Below are 24,708 nucleotides of genomic sequence, written 5' to 3'. Positions count from 1 at the left end.
TCTGCTCCCAGAGAACAGGGGACAGGATGAGAGGAAATGGCCTCAAGGTATGGCAGGGGAGGCTTAAATTGGATAGCAGGAAAAATTCCTTCACAAAAGGGCTGTCCAGCCCTGGCACAGCTGCCCAGGGCAGGGGTAGAGTGGCCATCCCTGGAGGGACTTAAAAGCCTTGTGGATATGGCACCTGGGGGCATGGGTTAGTGGTGGACTTGGCAGTGCTGGGGGAGTGGTTGGACCTGATGATCTTAGAGCTCTTCACCAACCTAAATGATTCTGTGACTCTCTGATTATATTTGGTAATGTTTCAAACCACACAGATTTATAGCTCAGGTAGCTAAAAGTGCTTCCAAGGCAAGTCAGAGGCAGGACCAATACAATGCCAGGGACTTTATAGGAAAAGTTAAAAACTGCTCCTAGCCCCAGATAGGCGGGAAAAGTAAGTGGGGAGTAACAGAGTATATGCAGCACTACTAAAAGGTTAATGGAACCTGTTTGGAAGGATGTTGTCAAAGATGTTGTCAGAGGTGTGATGAAATCCTTGTTACTTGCAAATCAGCAGCTGAGCATTGGCTCACAACTCTAGTCTGTGGACGTCTTTTGCAGTGTAGACAGCAGGTGACACATGAGTTATCCATCAGTGGTGACATGAACATTCAGAACCAGTCAGGTTGTGCACTCTGAAATATGCATGAATGAGTGGTCTGTGCACATGGAATTGTTGCAGATGTCATGGTGGATCAGGTTTTTGTTTGGAGGGGTATTAGGAGGGGATTAGGTGGGGAGACAGAGGAGAGATGAGCAGCAGTAAACTGAACCATTAGGAGGAATTTGCAGTGGGAAAGTGCTGGGAACACCAGTGGCACTGTTAAAGTCCATTGATGCTACTTGGAGAACGTCTGTAGTGACCTCACCAAATCCTATTCCATGGTCATCCCCTTTGCAGTTTCTGTCCCAAAATCCATGTGGCTTTGAAAGTTATGAGGACCAAAACCAGTGGTAGCGATGGACTTGGTTTTGCATGTTTCTGCTTCTACATTAATGCATCTGGGGCAGTAAGTTTTTATTGGGATTTTCTTTAGAGCTTTTTGTCAAAGTTAGAAGACCAAAAAGTAACAATACTTACTTATCTTACTTTTTTTCATATTACATTTTTTCTATTTTTCTCTGAGTTTTGTAATCCCTGAAATTAACACCAGTCTTCTGAGCAATTTCACAGTCCTTGAGTAGTTTTCTCTTAAATGTCTTCAACTTTTGGTTAATGAAAAAATCTGCTCAGTGTCTGTCAGAACTAGAGATTTCTTTTGCTTTCACTTTCAATATTGACCAACTTTTCTTTAGGTTAATAATATGACATAATTTCATAGAATCAGGAGTGATATAATCCAATGCTTTAAATGTTGGGGGGTTAGCTGTTGCTGTACTGACTGGAAGGGAGCTGCCATGTTAGTTTTGAATAGATTTGCTGATACATATCTATGCATACCTTTACACTTATATAGTCTTCTGAAATATACGTGGATAGGTAAAAGCGGTGACTCTATAGTTTTAGTGAAAAAATCCAACTGCTTCAGGAAGGTCCAAGGACTTCCTGTATTATTCTTCAGCATAACTGGCTCTGTCTTCAACCAAACTCTCTTGAGCTGATGCTAAAGCTGTTGAATCTGTCGCCCACCTGGGTTCTGCTGTTACTCAGAACAAGTCCTGAGGTAAAACCTTTACATAAAACCTTGGGGTAAAGCCAGGCACCCAAATGGGAGGACTCTTAAGTCAGAGAACAGCGGGTATTCCACTCCTTTCCCTTTCCGCAAGAAAACGTCATAAATATTATTTTCTTCAAAAAGAATCTGCAGGTTTAAGTCTTGGACAGTGAGTGTTGCTTGAGGATTTTTGAATTCTTTTTTGTTTGTATAAAGAACAGTACATTATAAATGCTTTACAAAGAAGGAAACATATCCCATCTTTCTGAGTTGTTTGGTATTTAAGAAGGAGATCAGAATGAAGTTAGTAGATTTCCAGTTTTATTTTGAAAAAAAATGCATTTTGCTGATTTATTTGAAGTCTTACACCTGAAAATATGCAATGAATCACCCTCCCAGAGTTAAATTCACATGTGCATCTGTGTTCACCTGAGTTCTTTTCTTACATCACTGGAGATCTCCATTTATAGGTTCGAGGCATCAACATTAAGTACTGAGAATATGGATCAGAGTGAATGTATTGCTCATTCTCTGGAACAAGCTAATTACTACTTAAAAACTGATGAAATTCTGAGGACTGTAAAATTTTGCTGAAGTGATCTCTGGAGGCTTTAATATTTCTCTTTCCTCATTTTATTCTTTTTGTAGCCAACTGGAAACTCTCTGTAGGGATCTCTCTCTTTTCCTTCTAGCTCACTGAAACTTTGTTTCCTTAATGTTACCTTGATAAAGACATTGCTGCTTTAATATGTAATTTTCATTGTGACTTTCACTGCTGCAATTAAGTGACTAATTGAACAGTTTATAATGCGTATTCCTAACTGCTTCTGCAATAGGTTAACTGTGAAAGGCATAGAAAATTAACACACAACATTTTTCCTGTGTTACCTTTTACTCAGAAAAGCCTCAGAGATTTTCTTTATTTTTCTTTTTATAGGCAGTGAAACTCCTGAAAATGCTTCACTGTGAAACTTTCTTTGATACTGAATCTTAGATGTCACCCACAGCGTAATATGCCACGGTTTAAAAAATGCCCGTGAGCATAAATGTAGTAAATACTTTTGAGGGTTGGGGTCTAACTGGTAGTAATAGATGTAAGACTGCAGTTAAACATTTCCCTTCTTGCTCATCTTTCCAAAAATGTAGAGCAACAATTTGGATTTTCTGGATTGTCTTCAATGAAAATAGAGCAAAACTAAGACTTGCCTTTAGAATACCTCCAGTGGGTTTATCACAGAATAAATAGAAATTTAATCTGCCTTTGCTATTTATAATAATACACAGGCTCTCAAACAGCTTTTATGCCAAAAAATAGTAAAGTACTGGTCACATGGAAGGATCTTTCCAGCTGTTACTGGTCTCTGCACTGAGTGAAATGGAGAGCACAGTGTAAGATCAAATCTAACAGAAAGTTTTAAAAATGTAAACTTCTCATTTTAAAAATGTAAACTTTGTATATCTTCAGAGTTACCAATTTCTAAAAGAAATTCAGGGGTTTAATGTAGCAAGTTTATTGACATTAAAATAGTTTAATCATAATTTTATCATACAGATTTTATGTTAAAGCTGCAGTAGAATGAAAAGAGAAAGAAGAAATAATGTGACTGTAGGGAGAAAGTTCCTTGTTTGTTTTTAAAACTATTTCTTTATAAGTAAATAATGCTGACCAGAAAAAAAAAAAAAAAGAGTTGTCTTTAAAAGATGTTTGGGGAAATGCTGCAGTTGGCATGTGTTTGTTTTCAGGCAGTAGTGGCTGTAAATGTGCTTTCCATATACCTTCCCACCTTCCTGTCATCCCAGTGGTAAAAAAACCAAATAACTTATATGAACAGTGTTCGTTAGTAGAGCCTGTACAGTACTGCTCTTACGAAGGAAGATTTATTATTTTGATGTTTTTCTCCTCTCTGTTTAAACTACTCTCTTCCCCAGTTCTGAAATTTACTTGTTTCCCTTTTGTAAATCATACATACTTTCTGTAATTTGCATGATTGCAGGCCTATTTTTGGCCTAGTCCTGGTTCTTACTGTAAAATTCTTCCATACTGGAAAATCAATGAACAACTTTTTTTTTTTTTTTTTTAATTCACTTTATTTTTTTAGAAATTTTATTTTGTTTCTTCTATGCTGAAAGGAGACCTTGATATTTAGTGACACAGCCTATTATTCTTCATCTTTCTAAAACTGAATGCTGACCCAAGGAGGTGTCTGCATTAGTCTGTATTATGATGGGCAAGGCTGTATTCTGCTGATCTTGTGCTCTACTGATCTTGCAGAATTTCATCAGTCTAAATGGCCACATTTCACAGCCTGGGAGGCACCTCTCCTCTTATTGCGTGCAGATATTCTATAAGCTTTGAGTTTATCAAAGTTACTCACACCCTATTAGATTTTTTTCCACCTCCACGAACTCCAAAGTGTGTTTTTTTCCTATCCAGGGTTTAACAACTCCGAGCGCACGTGTGACAAGGAGTTCATCATACGCAGAGCGGCCACGAACCGCGTCCTCAACGTCCTGCGACACTGGGTCTCTAAGCACTCACAGGTATTCTCCCCCTCAAACACATACTCTGCATTGATTTGTCACAGTAGCAGCTTGGCTGAGTTGATTTGACTGTGTTAAGCTTCTTGAGTTTTCATACAGATACTTATTTATTTATTTGTTGTGAGTCGTGCATGGAAAGAGTCACCAGTTCTTCATGTTGGTCTCCTCTGTAAACCATGATGAGACTTTGGGTCTGATTTGTAAATATAAAATTGTTTGCAGAGGAGGGAAGGGAAGGAATCTGAGTGGTTGGTGGAATTTCATAGATTGAAACGTCCTTTAAGATGCCAGGTGGGAAAAATGTTGGAAGAATTTGGCATACATGCAGAAGATACCAGGGAAATTGTTGAAAGAAACAAAGGAGGGAAGGCAAAGTGGGGTGGAGAGAAGGATGAAAGAGAAGGAAGGGAAGCAAGGAAGGAAAAGGCAGGGAGGGAGGGAGGGAGGGAGGAAAGACGGGAAGCAAGGAAGGAAGGAAAAAGTGAGGGCACTTTGCAAGCAGTATACAAACTGCCTTGTTAATACATGCTAATAATAAAGAGTACTTCATCTCAAGAGCTAAATGTACCCATGTCAAACTGTCTGATATGAAATCAATTCCCTTTTTCCCATGTAACGGGCTTAATTTTCATAGGGGTTGTTTCCTAGAGAATGAAGTCAGTAAGAGATGTGTAAGTGGGAAAATTGTTTGAAAAGCTGAACAGCCCAGAAGAGATTAATAAAACCTCTTGTGGTATCATGGGAGTGATTAAACATTTTGAGTTACTGGAAACAGCCTATGTACACCAAGTTTTGTTTGACTACCTATTAAATTAAAATTAAAATCAGAATCAAGCCCATCTTGAGCTGTAACAGGAGTGGCAGTAGTCTGTTATTACAGTTCTGTGTTACTGTTTTGTACTTGCTGTGTTCCTGCCACAGTGCCCATTAAATAACTGCTGTGCTAAATAAAAGATGGTTAATTTATGTGATTGTGAAAATATTAGGAGTCATCAGACTTTTATCTACATTAAGCAACATCTACAATTAGTTTCACTAAAGTTTACATTTCAGAGTTGATCCTGATTGAGTTGTGATAATTCTCTTTTATAAGCAAAAAGTAACCTATGAAGAGTCCAAGTATACTCTACATTGTGGTAATTTACCAAAAATACACTTTCTCTCCTTAAAAATACAAGTGTTCTGTTTCCATTTCAAAAGTACCCATGATATGCAAAAATGTAACATTCTCCTGAATACTTTTGTACCTTTTGTTTAACATTTACTAATACGATTCTTTTAGAAATATGAAGAGGATAAAGATAATGATTAATAGTTCAACACTGTCTGTTTTCAAAGGAGAGGCTATTACCTGGACTCCCTAGTCTCCCACTGCCTTTTATTTTTTCTGTTATTCCAGTATAGCAAATATTTTAAGTATTTAAATAAATATTTTAAAAAATTAAATTAAATATTTAAAAATTTTAAATATTTTAAAATGCAAGGGCTTTGGCATGGAAAATTATAAATGCTGCAGCAACAGAATACGTAAGGAGCAGTTTGTGTTGTTTACTTGCGAGACTAGTGAGAGAGAAAGGACAGCAGACCTAAGCAAACCAGAAAAGACTGTCTAGTTCCTGCCAGAAAATTATGGGACAGGACTGCTTCAAGGAAGACAAGTGAAAAATTGCTGTCTGGCCAAAAAGTGTGAAAGGTTAGCAGTACAAGATGGGTAATCCTGGGAGAGCAGGAGCTCTGAGCTTATTTTACAATAACAACACAAACTGCAAACCTGAGTGACCCTGAGTGACCAGTGTCTGCTGAAAAAATGCTTACTCAATTTCCAAAAGGACAAAGCAATATAAGCATTAAAATTTTTTAAAAGCAACAGACCTGCCAAAAACTTCCATACATTTTGAGGTATTTGCTTTGTTCTCTGGCTACTCATCAATGGGGTCTAGTGGAACTGCCATGGCAGGAACAAGATGACTTTTAAGGTCCCTTCCAACCCAAACCATTCCACAAGTCTATGATTCCATGACTACTACATTTGAATCACAGAATCATAAAATCATTGAATCAGCCAGATTGGAAAGGACCTCTGAGATCATCAAGTCTAACCCTTGGTCCACTATTACCACAGTTACTAGACTATGGCACTAAGTGCCACATCCAGTCTCATCTTAAAAGCCTCCAGGGATGGAGAAGCAGACCATTCAAGTGCCTGATTACTCTCTCTGTAAAGAATTTCTTCCTAACATCTAACCTAAACCTCCCCTGGCACAGCTTGAGACCATGTCCTGTTGTCTTACTGATAGCTGCCTGGGAGAAGAGACCAACCCCCACCTGGCTACAACCTCCTCTCAGGGAGTTGTAGAGAGTGATGAGGTCTCCCCTGAGCCTCCTCTTCTCCAGGCTGAACAACCCCAGCTCCCTCAGCCTCTCCTCACAGGACTTGTGCTCAAGTCCCTTCACAAGAGCCTTGCTGCTCTTCTCTGGACCTGCTCCAGCACCTCAATATCCTTCCTGAACTGAGGGGCCCAGAACTGGACACAGCACTCCAGGGGTGGCCTCACCAGCACTGAGGACGGGAAGGATCACTTCCCTGGTTCTGCTGGACACACTGTTCCTGATCCAGGCCAGGATGCCATTGGCCTTCTTGGCCACCTGGGCACACTGCTGGCTCATGTTCAGCCTCCTGTCAATCCAAACTCCCAGGTCCCTTTCTGCCTGGCTGCTCTCCAGCCACCCTGTCCCCAGCCTGTAGCGCTGCAGGGGTTGTTGTGGCCAAAGTGCAGGACCCGGCACTTGGCCTTGTTGAACCTCATCCCGCTGGAATCAGCCCAACTCTCCACTCTGTCCAGGTCCCTCTGCAGAGCCCTCCTGCCTTCCAGCAGGTTGACACTCCCCCCCAGCTTGGTGTCATCTGCAAATTTGCTAATGATGGACTCAATCCCCTCATCTAAATCATCAATAAAGATGTTTAACAGGACTGGGCCCAGCACTGATCCCTGGGGGACACCACTGGTGACCGGCCCCCAGCTGGATGCAGCCCCATTCACCAGCACTCTCTGGGCCCAGCCCTCCAGCCAGTTCTTAACCCTTAACAGTTCTTGAGACATCCCTCATCTTCATGAGCAGCCAACAGCAGGTTTTATTCTCAAAAAGAGGGTAGGTTTTATTAATTTAAAAAAAAAAAAAAACAAACACCAGTGGATATTTGCAAAGTTTAACATACGATTTTGATACTTTTTTCCCTCCACCTGGCTTTGAATTTGCTTTTGGTGCAAAAACTACCAGCACAAAATAGGCTATTTCTCTCTGTCTGGTAGACTGTTCCATTGCGACAGCCCTAAATCCTTGTGGTCATCACTGGCCTGCACCACTATAAAATGTGACCTACTACACAGTTATTTTCTGCCAAAATGCCACTTCCTTATCACTAGATGCAAAGATAAGCAACAATAAGAGACATGAAGAGCTTTCTTTTTTGGGTGTGAGGTGCTACTGCAGACGTGCTTAGTGTTGCTGTTTGAGAAAAATTCTGCAGCACAACTGACTCTGTCTTGGTGCTCTCTGATTCACCAGTGACATGTACAAGTCTGCCTAAATTATTGTCCTGATCTATTGTGCTCTGGTGTAACGTAAAGAGACTCATATGCTAAAGGCCTCTTACATATATCATCCCACTTCGTTATTCCCTGCCCTCCATCCATCGCTCTGGAGCCCTTGGCTTGTTTCTGCTCTGCTCTGTGTGTAATAACAATGGGTCAGGGTGGTGCATGACCTCAAGGATGGAGGAATTATGCAAACAAATGGTTCAGAGCCTTGTATTTACTCACTTTGCTCTAGAAAATCTTTGGCCAGGGTTCGGAAGGTCTTTGCTGTGCTATGGAATCAATTACCTTCCTATGCTCTTTTGTCACTGTGTCAAAATCAGCTTTGTTTTTGTTTAAATTTATCTGAGGATATGTACATTTAATATGTAAAATTGTCTGTGACCAGGAAACAGAATCATTAAAATTAACAAATCAGCCTATTCAGTGAGGATGTGCTTTCAAAAAGCAGTTTTGTTATCTTGAAATCATGCAAAGCAATGCTTAGAAAAAGAATTCATTATTTTTAAAACTTGGGTCATACGCTGTAGAAGCCTCATTTAAATTTTGAGAAAATGTATGGTGGTAGTAGTGCCAGATCTGCAACCCTTTCTGGAAGGCAGAAGGAATTAATTAATATCCCCATGAACATGCAAGGCACTGATAAATATTTGGGGAAAAAAACATCCCCAGATGATGTGACACATCCTTCTGGTTTTACCACCCTGAGCAAGAATAATGAAACCTGTGTTACTCCTCAGCCAGAATCAGCACGGCATGAAAGGTGGCTTTAGGTATTCCAGATTGTTTTCTGTACATTTTTGTTCTTTTCATTGCATATCCCTCCTTTTTTTTTATTTATTCAGCCACCTGCAAGCCAACAAACCTTTATTTTTGCCTAAAATAACAGGAGAGTGTTCCTGTTTACATTTTGGTTTTGAAATGTAATTGAGAAGAACAGCGTAGGATTCTCCTGTTGTAAACAATGAAAACACAAGTGACGAGGCAGAGGATCATTGTGAAGACAGTGTTGATGGGGACAGAAAGGGCTCATGAGGATAGAGCTCTCACTGGCTCCTGCAGAGGTGGAAATTTGGAAGGCAAAAGGAGGCCAAGGGGAGAAAGTCTCAGTATGACTTTCATTATCCCAGTGAGGTCTAGCAGCCTTGTTTCCCTTAGAAGTACAGCTGAAATGAGTTGGCAGATCTTAGTTTTGTCACAACTTCTCTGGGTGCCAGACAGTGTCAGCGAGCTACGGAGTGACCACAAGACCTGGGGGGAGGACCTTGGCTTGAATTTTGAGAGTGTAGGTCTTGATCTTGTGCCCAATGCTTGCCTAGCTCCAGCTGTGAATTACCTACTACAAGTCATTCTCTTGGTTATACCAGCAAAGCTGTGGTGAGTTTTCAACAGAAGGATTTGCAGAGGTAGTTATTGATAGCACTTAGGGATTAGGAAGAACACCTGTGTACAGACAATTGTCCGAGCAAAGATAATTTTGATTAGGTAGAAATAGTTTTAGTGCACATCAGTTGGCCAATTCTATTTTTATTCCATTTCATTGGAATAAAAAAAGAGTAGATACAAAATCCTCTATATGAGCCCCACTTGTCTCATGTTTATGGATGTAAAATGATAAATAATATGGCAAATTTACAGTAAGTTTTTTATAGAAATGTGAACAAATTGCACTTACACCACACTTAGCAAGATGGGCTGTATATTAACTACATTTCAAATGAATGCCCCCGAGGAGCTGTGGCCCCTGCCTTGAGACAGCAAAGAAATGTCTGGGGTTCTGTCTGAAACAAAGAGACATCATGATACAAACTATGAAGAGTCGGAGGGGTAGCACCACAGAGAGGCAGAGCAGGGGAACCTGGAGTGAGCCTCCCAGCTCTTGGCCAGGAAGTCCAGTTTGTCTAAACTTGTGCAGTGAATAATAATACACTTAATTGCTGCTGTGCTCTGTCAAAATGTTGCAGGAGCACAAGACTTTGCTGTACCACGACCCTTCAGGGAACATGAGTCACCCCCAGAACAGGAGCCAAGCCTGTAGTCAGTCAAACTAATTAACAGTTCTCTGCACCCACTTCTGCTGGAGCCTGACAGGTCCCTCCCCACTGAGGTCCTTCAGGAATGTACTGCATCCCAGGACTCAGAGGCAGGGATGTCACATTTCCTCTCTGTCCTGAGTGCTTTAATCTGACCATACATGGTGGCTGGACTCTCCTCTCAAGGTTTCTTGTGTACTACAGCATTACACAGTGCCTGGACAAGGAGAGCTCTGTACTGTGTGTGCTGGGAGTTAGTTGTTCTGTTCATGTAGCTTGTACTTTTAACCTGATTATACTCCATCAGGAGTGACAGGCAAACACTGATTCTGTAGAACCAGGACTGACATTCTTCCCCATTCTCCCCATTCTTTCCACTTGAAACTAACTGGAAGACAATGCTGTTGTCCTTCTCTTGTTGCTTGAAGTAAGCCAGACTTACTTCAAGCTCAGTGATGAGTTCTCCTGATAACCAGTTGTAATAACTTTTATTTCTGCCTTTCACCTGTGTAAATGTTTTGTTGCAGGTGAATTTATGAAGATTTTCCTCAGCACAGTTGTGTGTACTAATAGCTGAAGTGTGGTTTTGTGTTACAAAATTAAATAGAGTTGTAGAGGAGTGCAGCAGTGGAGTAACTTCACTTTACTTGGATAGTGTTTGATCTGCTGTGTACAAGATTAGGAGTCACTAGATTGATGCCATTGAAACAATTATCTGGTTACTCTTTGGCATGAGAGCAGATACCACTCTGTTTACATGGAGAATGTTTCCTCCCACTTGGAAAGATTTAAAGAAAGAGGGGAGGAAATGCTTTTGGGATTTCACTGAGTTCATGTCAAACCTTGAATATACATACTCTGAACAAACCACCAATAGTAAAGTCAACTGTTTCTAGTTAAAAAAGGACACCTTAGCATGGCTACAGTGTTTTTTTTGTTGCTTTCTGCTGCCTCTGCTGCAATCTCTTTTCTTCTGGCCAGCGATTACAAATCCCTGTGCCTTTTCATGAAGGACTAGACCACTGTCAAGTTGAAATGTGCCTGCTGGACGCTTGAGTGGTTGACTGACTGTATGCCTTCTGTGATGTGTAAATTGCAACTAAAAGTCACAATAGTGGTCTAAAATTATATGTATAGGTATGATTCACGAGTACCATCTATCTAGACCTATATATAGCTACCTGTGTGTCCTATACTATAAACAGATATATATGTAATTTATTAGTATATATTCATATATAGCACCTGTAATACATAAATATAATCTGCATGTATTTAGTTATTTATTTATAAATTATACTTTGTTGCTAAGTATTTTGGTGTTTGTATAATTCTTATGTTAACCTTCCTACATATGTTAAGTACGTGTACTAGTGCAATGATTTCCCTAGACTTTTTCATATATTGCTCATCACATTGGAATCTCTGTACCCATTAGATAATGAACTTCAACAGAAAAAGAATTCACTCTCCAGTTTTCTTCTGAATTTCACCTTTTTCCGTATATTTTTTTCTCATCACATTATTAGAAGCAGATGGCACATTACTTTAAAAAAAGAATACCAATAATGTGAGTTTACTAGTGATTCCAAGACTGCTTTCTTGTGGAGAGTAAAACAAGTTTTGTTATTAATGAGCAATGTATTAATTTTTATTACTCTAAGAATGACCTTATAAACATGCAAAACCTGGAAATGCTTTGGTTTTGCTGAATTTTGATAATCATAGGTGAGGCTTCCCCATCCTATTTGCAAATGAAATAACTTCTAAAGTTCTACAGTTTTTTGGTCATAAATTTGGTAGCAATAAACATCTCAAGACATCTTGAGAGAAAATATCTTACAATGAAAATAATCAACCAGTTGCAGTTTGAAAACCATACTTGGAGATCAAATACTAATCACGTTGATGTGATTTGCATGAGAATTTTACCCAACAGTGCTAAACTGGGGTGTTATATTTGTCAGGTGTTGGACACCTTTTCTGTTCATTTAGTATATTTTTGTAGCCCAACTAGCAAAGATACCCAACTTCTTTTATACAGTGCCTGCCATTTACAGATAGGACAGACATTACTAATATTAATTACACTGGTGGCTCAAGCTTGTGCAGGCTTAAGGTTTCTCCTTTATCTAAATTCTGATAGTTCGATTTTTCAAATGGTTTTCTTCTAGAAATCACTGGAGTGAACAGCAGTGTCATTCCTCATGTTTTCAATAATTAGTCACATTTCCATACCCTAAATATTCTCTTGTCTTCTCTTGCAAACAGGCTAAGGCAGCTCCTAAGGGAGGCATTTCAGACACTGGCTGCATTTCAGACAGTGGCTATAGAAAATTAAGAAATTAATTTAGAAAACCAACACAATGCAGTACCCAGAAATAATTTTTGCTTGGCTTTGAGCTGTGTGTCTGATACCCCATCCAAAGCCCAACACTGCATGCAGGCTTCCCATTCTTCAATATCCTTGACTTATGGAAAAACATTACAAAAAAAAAAAAAAAAAAAAAGACAGATAATAGTAGGTTTCAAGATATTAATTAGCTGTGGCCCAGTTGAGAAGACTTCTGAGTAGTGAAAAGGGGATGTTGTGACAGAAGAGAAATGCCCAAGACAGGTAATTTCTGAGTGCTGACATTTGAGCAGTAACCATTCCCAAAAAGTGTTATAAGGGAGGCTGTGGCACTTCCTCCTGTAATGACCGTGCGTTCTCCTACTTGCCCTAAGTGTTTCATCCCTTTTACAAATTAAGCATCACTATTTTTTGTGACTTTGGAAGTTCTGAGGCTCTCACATTCCCTCAAGTGAAACCCGGAGTGTGTCTTCACCAGGGGTGGTTCTGGTTCTTCCCAGAAGCAAACATCTCCAGAAATCCTGTCAGTTTAGAAGCCTCTCACAACAGGACGGGCTGTGCAGATTATTTGAAAATGCAATACAACGCTCTTGCACCGAGGTGCCAAATATTTCCCATTTTCAGTAACTTTGTGCCTTCTGTTCCCATGGAAACAAGCTGGCGCTCGCCACAAACATGGTCCTGCTTGCAAGTAACTGTGGATTATAAAGGAAGATCTGTGATGCACTAGGCAACTGAAGGTTTTGAGCTCAGTTTTCTTATCAAAAGGCTAGCTTTGAGCTAAATAGAAGAATTCCCAGAGTCTACTCCAACACTTGTCTAGGAGTTCCCACCTTAATGCTTGTGTATTCTATTACAACAGAACATCTCATACTCTGTTCTCTGATTTTCTCCTAATTCAGAGATCAACATAAATAGTTGTTGCACATTCCTGTTCTTGCGTTGCAGTCCTGTGTCAGGTTTCAGTCTGCCTTGGAGGGAATGAAAATGCTGAAGCTTTCAGGTGCAGTGTCAGAGAGCACGAGCCTGGTTTAATGAGCTTATTAGTTTGGGTACTCCACTAAAAGTAGACGTTTCCAGTAGGGTGAGTGTGAGATAAGAAATACCAGAGTGGGAGGCAGTTAAGCAGAGAAACTCAAGAAAATGAAGGGAATCCCAATGTCCTGCCTTGCTAGGCAGTGGTCCCAGAACTGCAGTTAGTTTTTCTGCCTTTAGAGTCATTACAGGAGAAGAGAGAGGATTTTGGGGGCACTATTGGATTTCTTACTTCAGAAAAGAAAGGCTAACTGATTTTCCCACTTCCACACAGAAGATGAAGATCAGAAAGGAGATGAATCACAGCCTTTTGGACATCCTAATTTTGTGGCCTGTTCACTACTACAGCTTTCCAGGTTTCTTTAAGTATTCTCAAACCTAATAGCAAAAACAAACAAATAAGCAAGAAAAAATTAAAGGTAAAGAATTGAAACCTAATAGCAAAAAAAAAAAAAAATCAAAACTCATAAAAGTATACCCTTTCAGTTGTTTGATCAACATTATGAAGACAAAAGGAAATAAAACTGGTTTCCTTTTTAGGATTTTGATCTGAACAACGAGCTGAAAATGAACGTGTTCAATTTGCTGGAGGAAGTTTTGAGAGACCCTGACCTTCTTCCACAAGAAAGGAAAGCTACTGCAAACATACTGAGGTAAATGCATTTCTAGTAATTTAACAACTGTAGCACGTGACATAGGGCACTGTGTATCAAAGAATTCACAGGGTTTGGGTTTTCTCCAGAGTATCTAATTTTGAGGATTACTAAGCATTTTATGAGCCATAAAATGAAGTGTGTTTTTAAGTTTCATTCATAAAAATACCTGCATTAGAAAATTTTACTGCAGAACATCAGCCAGCCATGAGTTCAGTCTTCGTGTATCAGCGAAAATAACTCCTGCAAAGTGGGAATATTTTATAGCCACTGCCTCAGTTTACCAAGACAAAATTGTTTGCTAAGGAGAGCGATATATGAGGAAAACCAAGCTCCTCCCCTAAGCAATTCTAACTCCGAAATTAAGAGGCTCCAGTGCAAAAGGTGTGGAAAAGAAAAATACCAGCTCTTTACTAAAGAATGTGTGTGTGTAGGTAGCACGGCAGAGGAAAACAAACACCAGTCCCGCTCCCAAACTCCCACCGAAACAGCCCAGCCCTTCCCGCCTCCCGGCGCAGCTCCGACCGCGGCCAACAGGGGGCGCTCTTGGGCTCTGTGGGGCCGGGCGGGGGCGCGGCCGGACGGGCCCCTCGGAGCGGGAGGGGAGGAGGCGGCGGTGATTCCTGCGGGGCACTCACGCTGTCCGAGGCCCAGGGTGATTCCTGCGGGGCACTCACGCTGTCCGAGGCCCAGGGTGATTCCTGCGGGGCACTCCCGCTGTCCGAGGCCCAGGGCGATTCCCCCGGGGCACTCACGCTGTCCGAGGCTCTGGCTGGAACTCCCCTTCCTCCTCAGCGGGTGTAACCTGCCACCGGCACGGAGAAGGAGGAGTTGGTGGGGGGAAGAACAGCCTTTCCTCTCGAAAGTTCCTCTGCAGATTGGTACCGGCCTCTCCGCGAAATCCGAGGCGGGCCCGGGCCGTGGGCAGAACAGGGCGTGAGGGAACAGAGGCGAGCCGGGGCCGAAAGCAGCTGGGTGACTTGGCCAAAAGCAAGATGACCCTGCAGCTCTTTCTCTTCTCACATACCCTCCCTGAGCCAGGGCAAAATTGCAAGGCCATCACCAGAAGAATAAAACAAGAACTCCTTTCCCCCTACAGTCTCCTGAAGCCATCAGCTTGGAATATGGGGCTATTAGCCAGTCCTTTTGTATGTGTGCTCACTCTGGGCATCTCCTCCTCCTAGCTTGCTCAACGCTTTTCTTTCACAGTGGTAAAGGGAAAAAATTCCAAGCAGGTTTTTTTTTCCTTTAAAACAAGAAAACCTATGACATACTGGTTTTCATGTGAATTACATTACTGAGGAGCAGGAGACACTTAAAGGCTAAGCCATGATTAAATAAATAAATCACTTAAAACATTTAAGGACTAAGAAGTGATTAAAATAAAATATGATGAAAAACGCAAATGAATTCAAGATCTGCTTTGTTTTAACATTATTGTGAGTATTCTGAAGGCTAGCCAGTAGCAGTGCAATAAATGTAGTGTTGTCTGAATTTCCTAAGACCACTGGACAGGTTTCCCCATCAGATATATGAAAAAACAAAATGACTGAAAAGTTTTTAACTTGTGAAGGCGGGGGGGGGGATGTCAAACAAATGAAAAGAAACGATTATAAATTCTTGTTTAAAACACCTTTATTTTTACATAAATAAAAATAAATCTCCTTTTTAATACTACTACATGTACTGCTCTTCCAAGTAAAAGTATTAAGTTCGTTTCATGTATTTATTTGGAAGAAACACCAAGCCAGAGAGCAAAAAACTATGAGGCTAATGGGTTTTAATAGTACGTGTGACAACATAGGTTCTGTCAGATTGCTCACAGTGAGGAAAATTACCTTAAGACTTTCAGCTTCTTAAGAAAATGTCAGAAAATAAGCCTGGATTGGCTGTTCCTGGCAATAATGGGATATATTTACAGGACTTTAACATACAAGTTTGTCAGCAATTTTCTGTATCCCATTTTAAATTAGCCAATTTCCATTAGTTGTTGCATCAAAAAATGGACTGTGGTATTTATGTGTTAATTATGAGTCTTTTTACTGCTGTTCTATGAAATGAGAGGTGTTGTTTCTCCTCTCTTCCCTTCTAGCACGTATTACTGAGTATCTGAGCACACTATATAATACCCTAGTGAATACAGTTCATCAGATATTTCCATTTTGCAGAGGTTTTTGTCAGACTTGAAATTCTGTGAATTTTCACTCTGTGTTTCTCTTGGAAAAAAAATGAAATGCTGTAAGAAGTGAAAATTCTGAAAAAGTTAAATTTTTTAAAGCTGACAAATGGGGAAAAGAAAAGGCTTTTTTTTTCTTTAGCTTTTGCTAACACTGGTTGTCAAAACTCCTTTATTGCTTTTCTAGGCTGGCAATGGTGCTAAACATATATGGATGCTGGACAATCTGAGTCAAAAATGTCAATACTATTTTAATTTGAATTAAATTTCTGTATGTTTTCACACCCTCTCACTGGAAGGAGGAGCTTTGGTGTTTGAATCACCTCAGGGGACTGGGTTGTCTGTTAATTAAGAGTGACTTCCACAGTTTAGCAAAGCACTGGAGATACTACACTCTCAGCAATGTATATAGTTAAATGAGAAGAGGGAATTATAGGATATAAGGGATAATATGAATGCCGTTGTTTGTTTGCCCATTTGTTTACTCTTCTACATTTATTTTTTCATTTATTAAATCTATTTATGTTATTTATTAATTTTTATTGCACATTATTAAAATAGGAATATATATATAAGCTTTAAAAAAACCTGAATGACTTGCTAGTCTAAGGAGTGACCTGCTGTCCTGTGGAGCCTGAACACACAGTTTTGGAACCATCTCAGGTACTGGGCTATCAAGGAGGGGTCCCTCTGGTCCTCCAACTCCTCAGCTGGTCAGTGGATTCAGACACAAAACCAAATGTTCTTTGAAAACTTAACTTTGCAATAATCCAGAATATAAAATGGAGGAATAGTTTCTGTCAGGGTGTTTAGTTTTAGGTTATAATGACAGGGTGAAGGGTCTGCATTGACTTGGAAGAAACTCTGTGGTGGGACCCACTGTGTGTACCTGAAGAACCAAATCACAAAACAAGCTGCAGGCAGGGAATGCAACACTCTTTCCACAGTCACTCCCTATCATGGGGGAGATTCTCTTCACCAAAATTGTCTGAATTTAGGCATCTTGGCTGCTTCTCCAGAGATCGAGATCCTTCCTTCCCCAGTTGCCGAACACAAGCAGTGGGGGGATGTGAATCCCACCCTGGATGCCCTAAAGATACCCAGAGCCTGTATTCTTGTAGAGATGTGGGGGTGTTTTCAGATACTGTGTCCTTCTCTTGGTTCACTATCAACATCTGGTTTGGAGAAATGCTGCTCAGTCCATCACTGCCACACACTCACCTCCTTGGAAAGATGTCAACTTTCTGATTTTCTTTTAAATTGAGACTTTTCACCTAATACTACTTAGAGGAGAAATATAAATTACCCACCTGGAATTGAAGGGCTTTTTTATTGCTGTTAGAAATTGATTTGTTTGAAGATTTTTGACAGCATCCTTTTCATATGAAAGCACAAATCTGTCAAAACTAGAAGTTTTGATGAAACTTTCATTCAAAAGGCTTCTCTGGGACAGGATGAAAATGGGAAGAAGGAGTGAGCCAGTTGATGTGCCCCTCATGAAAATAGTCATTCACCCATTTGCTAGATGAGTAAAACAGGCTTTTTTTTGTTGCTCTGAAGAGGTGCTTTCTTCAGGCATTTATCTAAAAGGCCATGGCATATCAAAACATGTATTCTGTCAGAATTCTGGGTTGCCTGTCAGTGGTCACTGTAGGCCTTGGATTCTCCACATTTCAGTTTTTGTAGTGTACTCTCAACTCTGAAAAGCAGAGGAATGCAGGATGAGGCTAGGACAAGCATTTCTTACTGTAAACTCAATGTTCGAACATTCATGAAAAAAAGTTCATGCTTTTCAAGCCTAAAGATTGGTATTTTCTGTGTCTCCTTGAAGGATATTGCATAAAAATAGGTCTCTTTACAAACTACCCCAGCCTTTGAGTGCATGTACACATATTAATGTGCATTAATATTTCCTGGAAAATCAATCCCTTTGTTAGCAGAGATTAGAGGAGGAGGAAAGGATGTTTTGTGTTGCAAAGATATCATGGTCAGCTCTGGTAGAGGCTCTGTTTAGAATATGAATGACAAGGAAAATGTTGATGAGAGATACTGAGCTGCTTCATGCCTTGAGTCATCAAACAAAGCAGCTGGTATTTCTTGCATGATGGGATTTTTGTTGTGTGGACTGACAGGGTTTCTCTTCAGGGTAAAAAAGCTTTATTTAAATCAGTATCTGTTCTGAAACCTATCAATGTATGTTTTGCTTGCAATTTTATCAGCCCTATTTACTAACCCTTGAAATCTAGATAAAATATGATTGATAATGAACCAGGAAGTTGTTAAGTTCAGACTGAGCAGCAATGAATATTTCTGATAAATAGTCTTCTCTGGAGAAAAACAGGGTGGTTCAAGAAACACTTTTTCCTTCCTCTTCCTCAGACTAAACATAAATGAAAATCGAGGATATGCAGGTGTCAAAATTTCATGGATGAACAATTTTTCTGCCATGTATGATCTCACCAAACACATTTCAGGCTCTACAACTTATAGCAGTTTTTAAATATTTTCAAAATGCTTTATGTACCAGTAAGGAGACACATGTTAATATTTTCACTAGAAAATTAGTTTAGTATTCAGACTGGTCAGGCATGAAGAATAGTGTGTGTGAGAGAGGTCTAATCTTAGCTGCTGACTCTAAGAATTGGAAGGATATTTCTTACTGATCTACTTTCTTCATTTGTAAGGTTACTGATGGAGGTGTCACCCCATTCAGTCCTCCCAGAGAGTGATTCTGTCCAGCAGAGTCTCTCCATGCCTTTGCTTTCTCCTGTGACCTTTTTCACACCGATCTGTGCTTCTCAGCTTCCAGGAGCTCTCCAAGGAGTACAAAAGGAGCTGCCCAAGCAGGACTGAGGAGCCCGAAACGTCTTCCCAGACCCCTGTTGGAGCTGGGAATCCCAAAGCTGACAACAGTACAGACTGGAATGAGAGCTGCTATTGATGCTGTCAAAAAAATAGCTTTATCCAGTGCAGAGATTTGTTATCCTCTGCAGTTTAAACGTAGAGCATTTACAGATAAAAGGAACATTGCTTGTTGGTTTGGGTTTGTTTTGTTGTTCTTTTGGTTTTTTTTATGAGACCACTGTGTTAGAGAAAAAGTGTCTATTTAGAAAGAGGAATTGAAAGTTTACGTAAAACATGAGATGTCATGATGGGCAGTATCAGGCAGCAAGGATGTGGAAAGGTTAACTATTTTCCGCCTTTTAAGAACCTCATGTTTCATATTTTATTTCATATTAGGCAAACACAATAATTTCTGTATCAAAGGCGAACCAGTATAAAGTTACATGTAAGTAACTCAGATGAAGAATTTAAGAGATTGATAAAAATACTTGGGGTAGAGAGAAGGCAGAGGGACAAGCTCTGTCTGTTTTTTATTGCCAGTAGGCACATGCTTGTGTCATAGGTTAAACAATACCTTTGTGCAGCCAATCATCCATGAGGTACAGCACAAAATAAGCTGCTCAGGAAGGACAGATCGCCACTCTGTTTACAGTCACTGGGGCTGCACATCGCTATTATCTGGAGAAGAAGCTTAGGGTTCTCCTGAAGAGGTAAAATGTTCAAGACATTGAACATCTCGCCCAAACAAGGTGTTTCCAACCTTTATGGATAGAAAAAGGGCATTTTTGTGGATTTGGTAGGCTAAAAATGAGGGAAGGAGGTTTCTTAGATTCTGTGTTTATCTGCTTTTTTGATTTTAGCCAAGCCCTCCAATTTGGCAAACCAAGAGGAAACAACAACAGCCCACAACAGAGGAACCTGGTGTACTGAGCATTAATGCTTCTTCCCCACCCACATCGTACAAATTCCGAGACTCAGACTCATACTGAAGTCTCCAGGGAATGGGATCCTTTTCCTTTAACCCTTTCCCTGGCTGGTATGTGGAAAGTCTGTTAATACAGGGTGCAAAAATGAAGAATTGGAGGGATCATGGGAAAATACCAGATCCTGTCGCTGTGCCTTCTGGAATCACCAGTAGAACTGCATTTTCTTTGAAAATGGTCATCTAAACTTTTCTTGGAAAGTCAGCTGATGAGGACCCTCTGCAGAAAGCCTGAACCAAGGCTCACTTGTACTTGCACCTTCAACTTGATGTGGAAACTAAACTTCCTCTGATGCAAATCGTCCCAGTGACTTCTTGCCACATTGTTGGTGTCTTTTTAGGCAGTGTTTTACATACTACTTACATTCTTTCTCCCTAAATCTTGTCCTTCATATATTAGATTAATCCAGTCTATTCAAGGTTTCCCTGAGTCTATATTTTCCAAATGAAGGGGTAAGAGCTTATAATTATGTGCCAGTATGCTGCATCCAGGTAGATGGCATTTGATGGACACTTTTTACTTTGGGGTTAATTTTTGACCCATTACTCTGAAGTAACCATAATAATCATGATTTTTCTGGAGTAGAAGTGGAAGCACTAATTAACGCTTGTATTACTGAAAGCAAATCATGTCTTTGCTACAGGTAAAACCTGCAGTTTGCTGTTCTTTTCCACACTCTCAGCTCTTTGTGTGGGACGCTGAACAGGACAGTGTTGTGCCAATAAACAAGAGCACTCTTTTATGCCTGCCTGTTTTTCTGTCTTCACTTTTCATATATTGATTTTTCAGGTATATCCCCAAAAATACCATTTTAGTTTGAAATCAGAGAAAAGGCTTGTGGTGTCATTTTCCACCTTTAGATTTCCTAGGATTGTTCAGGATTCATTAGCTCAGAGATCTTAAACCTCCATGGAAATATTTTGCTTTACATGTCTCTGATGATGTAACAGTTGGTACCCTTTTACTTAAAACAAACATGAGCTTTTATGTACTGGATAAATTTTTTTTCTTTACCTCTTCTGCAGTCTTAGGATTTAGTTTAGATAAACCATATTGCTGATCTATGATAAGGTTTTCTCATAACCATGTAGAGAGTTTCATTTATATGGGGTGTTCTGCTACTTCATTTTTCAGGACTCTTTCTCAGGATGATCAAGATGATACCCATTTGAAAATAGAGGATATCATTCAGATGGTAAGTTCATCTCGAAATTTAAACATATATACTCCTATAGAAATGTTGTGGGTTTGAGTCAATAAAATGTAGCACAGTTGCGACTTATTGTAAAGTATTTCTGGACAGAAATATTTTCTTTTATATCAAGAATGTCTATTTCTGTTTAGAAAAAGTAAGAATTTGGAGCCCTTATCAAAAATGAACACATAAAAACTTCAGGATTTGGATTTAAATCTCATTATTTTAAAAAATGGAAAGATATGAATATATATAAAATTATAAGCACAGAATATACAGACTTGAATTAACCAACATTCATGGTCCTGACTTGGTGTGTACCTATTTCTCTACAAGTTTTCGGCCTGATGCCTACCTTTACGTTATTACGAATTGTTCTTAATTCTTTGTAGCAAAGAAGTTAATTACAGCTCCCTGTTGAGAGTGTGCATGAAGGTCTCCATGCCCTGTGCTGTGACAGAAAAAGGGATCATTGTAAAACGTTGTCCTTGCTTTTGCAGTCGGACTGTCCAAAACCAGAGTGCTTTGAGACACTGTCAGCCATGGAGCTTGCGGAGCAAATCACCCTCCTTGACCACGTGGTGTTCCGGAGCATCCCCTACGAGTAAGTGATGGCAGCCTCAGGGACCACCCAGTTCATACTACTGGCAAGAGGGTTTGCACACATAAAAGGGTAACGTGGGTATAAATAGTATCACAATGCTGAAAATTAGCATGGGGTGATAGGGAGAAAAGAGAAGAAAATAAAAATAAATCTTCTTAATAAAAGTTATCATTTCAGTCAGTGTTACAAATGGTGTAGTGAAATTCTGGAATTAGTGTAAAGCTATTATTAGCTTCCAACAAACTGAGGTATCTTTGAAATCTACTTAGGGCTGAGGCACTGCCCTGTGTTTACTAAGAGCATTTTTGTTTGCTTTTTTTCTCTCCCCTCAATGTGTAGAGAGTTTCTTGGGCAGGGCTGGATGAAAGTGGATAAAAATGAGAGAACACCCTATATTATGAAAACTAGTCAACATTTCAATGATGTAAGTACTCTAAAATGTCTGTTGCTTTCTGAGAAGTATATGGACTTGTCTGTGACCTCTGGAACGAAAACACTGGATTTGGTTACAATGGGATGTAATGTCTTATCTAGCAGTGACTGAATGTTACAGGCTTCTTGTGATTAACCATTTCGATCATAGCAGATGAAGATTCTCCTTTCCAGTAACTGGTTCTCAGCATTTCAATGGGAATTTAAGACAGCAGAGTATTTTAAACTGTACTACAGTACCTTCCTGCCTACAGAAGAAACTCTGTTCTCTCCAGAGAAATATAACACCAATTCTATTCGATGAATGCTCTTTGTATCCCCAAACATGTCTCTGCTTTTTACCATTTTCCTTGAATTTTACTGAGACTTCCTGATCTATTTTACTACTAATGACTTGAGGGTGCTCCCCTTTGCATCTCTTACACTTCTTTCATTTCATCATCCTCTTCACTTCCCTAAAGCAATGTTTTCAATGTACTTTCCCTGGTTTTATTAGGAGCCATAATTTCTGTTGTGCATTAGTTGGGGAGGTTGGCCTCGTTCATTAATAGTTATGCATTCAAAAGGATTTCATTTAAATTATTAAATATTTTACTTTATTTTGGAAGTATTATTTCATAGAAATATATAAACATTACATATAAATAGAAATAAGTATTGTAATAAGTGAAAATGTTAAATTATACATATAGTTTATTTTTTTATATAAATATTATAAATGCTGTGATTATGCATAAATACATATAATAATACAAAAGTAATATAATTAATATAATAATACATATAATGTAATTATAGGTAAGTCATATAAATAAATACTATTTATATAAATAAATACCTACGTAAGATTTTTTTTTTATTAAATTTCCTAACTTTCTTCCTGTTTCTTTGGTCAGATGAGTAACCTGGTGGCCTCCCAGATCATGAACTATGCTGATGTCAGCTCCCGGGCCAACTCCATTGAGAAGTGGGTGGCTGTTGCTGATATTTGCAGATGTTTGCACAATTATAATGGTGTGTTAGAGATCACCTCAGCCTTGAACAGAAGTGCAATCTACAGGCTTAAGAAAACCTGGGGTAAAGTATCCAAACAGGTAAGAAAGACACAATTGTGAGGAGGGTTACTAGATTTCATCAGTCAGTATGTTCAGACAACACGTTCAGATAATATTCCTCCTATAAATATTCCTGCTTCTCCACCAAGTGGTATTTCATGTCAAGGTCTTTTGTATGTATTTTTTTATAAGTGAGAACAAACAGTTTTCAGCAGAATTAGCAGATGCCAAAGACTGTTGGGCCTACAGTAGCGAAATACTCAAGTAAAGTGAATTTAAATATTTTCAGATATATACACCTCAGTGGTTACAAGCCATAGCTAAAGTCAGGTCAGGTGCCTCAAATAGGAACTGCATTTCCCTGACTGTGCAGAAAGCCAGGAGGAAGGGCAGCACTTCTGAAATGGGTGAGGTTTTTGCTACCCAGAAGGAGACTGTTGACGACCACTGTTCTTTCTAATTTGGGGGCTCAGGTTTATATGCAGTGAATGCCTCTCTTTAACCCTGACCTGGCTTCTGAGAGTGTCAGCAGCATGGCTGAGGCTGTGGGAATGCCTGCCAGTCACAAAAATAAGACGCACACAGGAAAAACCTCTCAGGATGAAGAGTATCCTGTCTTTTATGTTCTCTGTTTTAAATGCTTCAGGGAAATCCACTTAAAATACATTCTGACTGATTTTCCCAGCTGTTTCATAGCTGATGCTTTTATTTAAAAATAAATTCTAGTTCTTTTATTTAAAAATATGTTAAAAATCCTTTCAGTGCAGATTGTTATAAAAGAGGTCACGTCCGAGAAGTTTTATGTTTAGAATTTGTTTGATTTTTAAACTTTTTAGTTAAAAACAAAACAAAAACAAAACCAGCAGATTGATGTGGTTGCACAGTTCTCTGGTACTTACTGGGAATGTAATCTGAATTTTTCATCAACCTGCTATTTAGAAGAAAATGACTGTTTCTGCCTACAGCTTTCTCTTAATTGGAATTTCAGTTTCAAAAATGATGAATTTCTCATCATTCTCTACACTGTCTCCAGTCTGTAGCATAAACAGGCTGAAAAGCAAATTTATTTCATTTACGAAGTAACCGGGCTCTGATGATGCCTACTGAATGTGACTTGTGTAAAACAGAAATACATTTCTGTATACATATGCAGATTTTATTGGAAATTGGAAGGCAAGACCAGCTTACAAGAGAGAAAACACCCTCTACTGTCACCAACTTCAGTAAATGCACTTGAGGATCCTCGGCAATGTGTAGGATCAAGTCCTTTATATTCTCGTGTAACAGTAAAATTGAATTCCTGGCCATTAATTTAATGAACTCATGGTTTTTCCCCAGTTTGCAGGCTAATAGTATTAGTATAGACACAGGTTCTGTGTATCACTCCTAGGAAAATCTTTAATGCTGCCTGGTCTCCATTTTCAGAAATACTTGAGGAACTAACAAGCAGTAAAGCTAAAATCTTAACGCCTGTTTTATTACTTTTGAAAGTGAAGTGGAGATGCTAAGTG

At 39.4% G+C, this 24,708-nt stretch overlaps 1 protein-coding gene across 2 annotated transcripts in view; it reads left to right on the top strand.

Moving 5' to 3' along the window:
* The window catches only part of RASGRF2 (Ras protein specific guanine nucleotide releasing factor 2), a 116,012-nt gene that overhangs the window by 83,951 nt on the left and 7,353 nt on the right, over positions 1–24,708 (top strand). For both annotated transcript variants that reach the window (XM_050329700.1, XM_050329699.1), the window contains exons 18-23: positions 4,132–4,238; positions 13,796–13,908; positions 21,046–21,106; positions 21,607–21,710; positions 22,050–22,134; positions 23,039–23,236. In XM_050329700.1, coding sequence (XP_050185657.1) covers positions 4,132–4,238; positions 13,796–13,908; positions 21,046–21,106; positions 21,607–21,710; positions 22,050–22,134; positions 23,039–23,236 — 668 coding nt within the window. The remainder of the gene's footprint in view (positions 1–4,131; positions 4,239–13,795; positions 13,909–21,045; positions 21,107–21,606; positions 21,711–22,049; positions 22,135–23,038; positions 23,237–24,708) is intronic.

The sequence above is a fragment of the Myiozetetes cayanensis genome, unplaced genomic scaffold (assembly GCF_022539395.1).
Source record: "Myiozetetes cayanensis isolate MyiCay16 unplaced genomic scaffold, myiCay2020 scf4, whole genome shotgun sequence".
Taxonomy (NCBI): Eukaryota; Metazoa; Chordata; class Aves; order Passeriformes; family Tyrannidae; genus Myiozetetes; species Myiozetetes cayanensis.
This window is presented reverse-complemented; position numbering and strand designations above follow the sequence as displayed.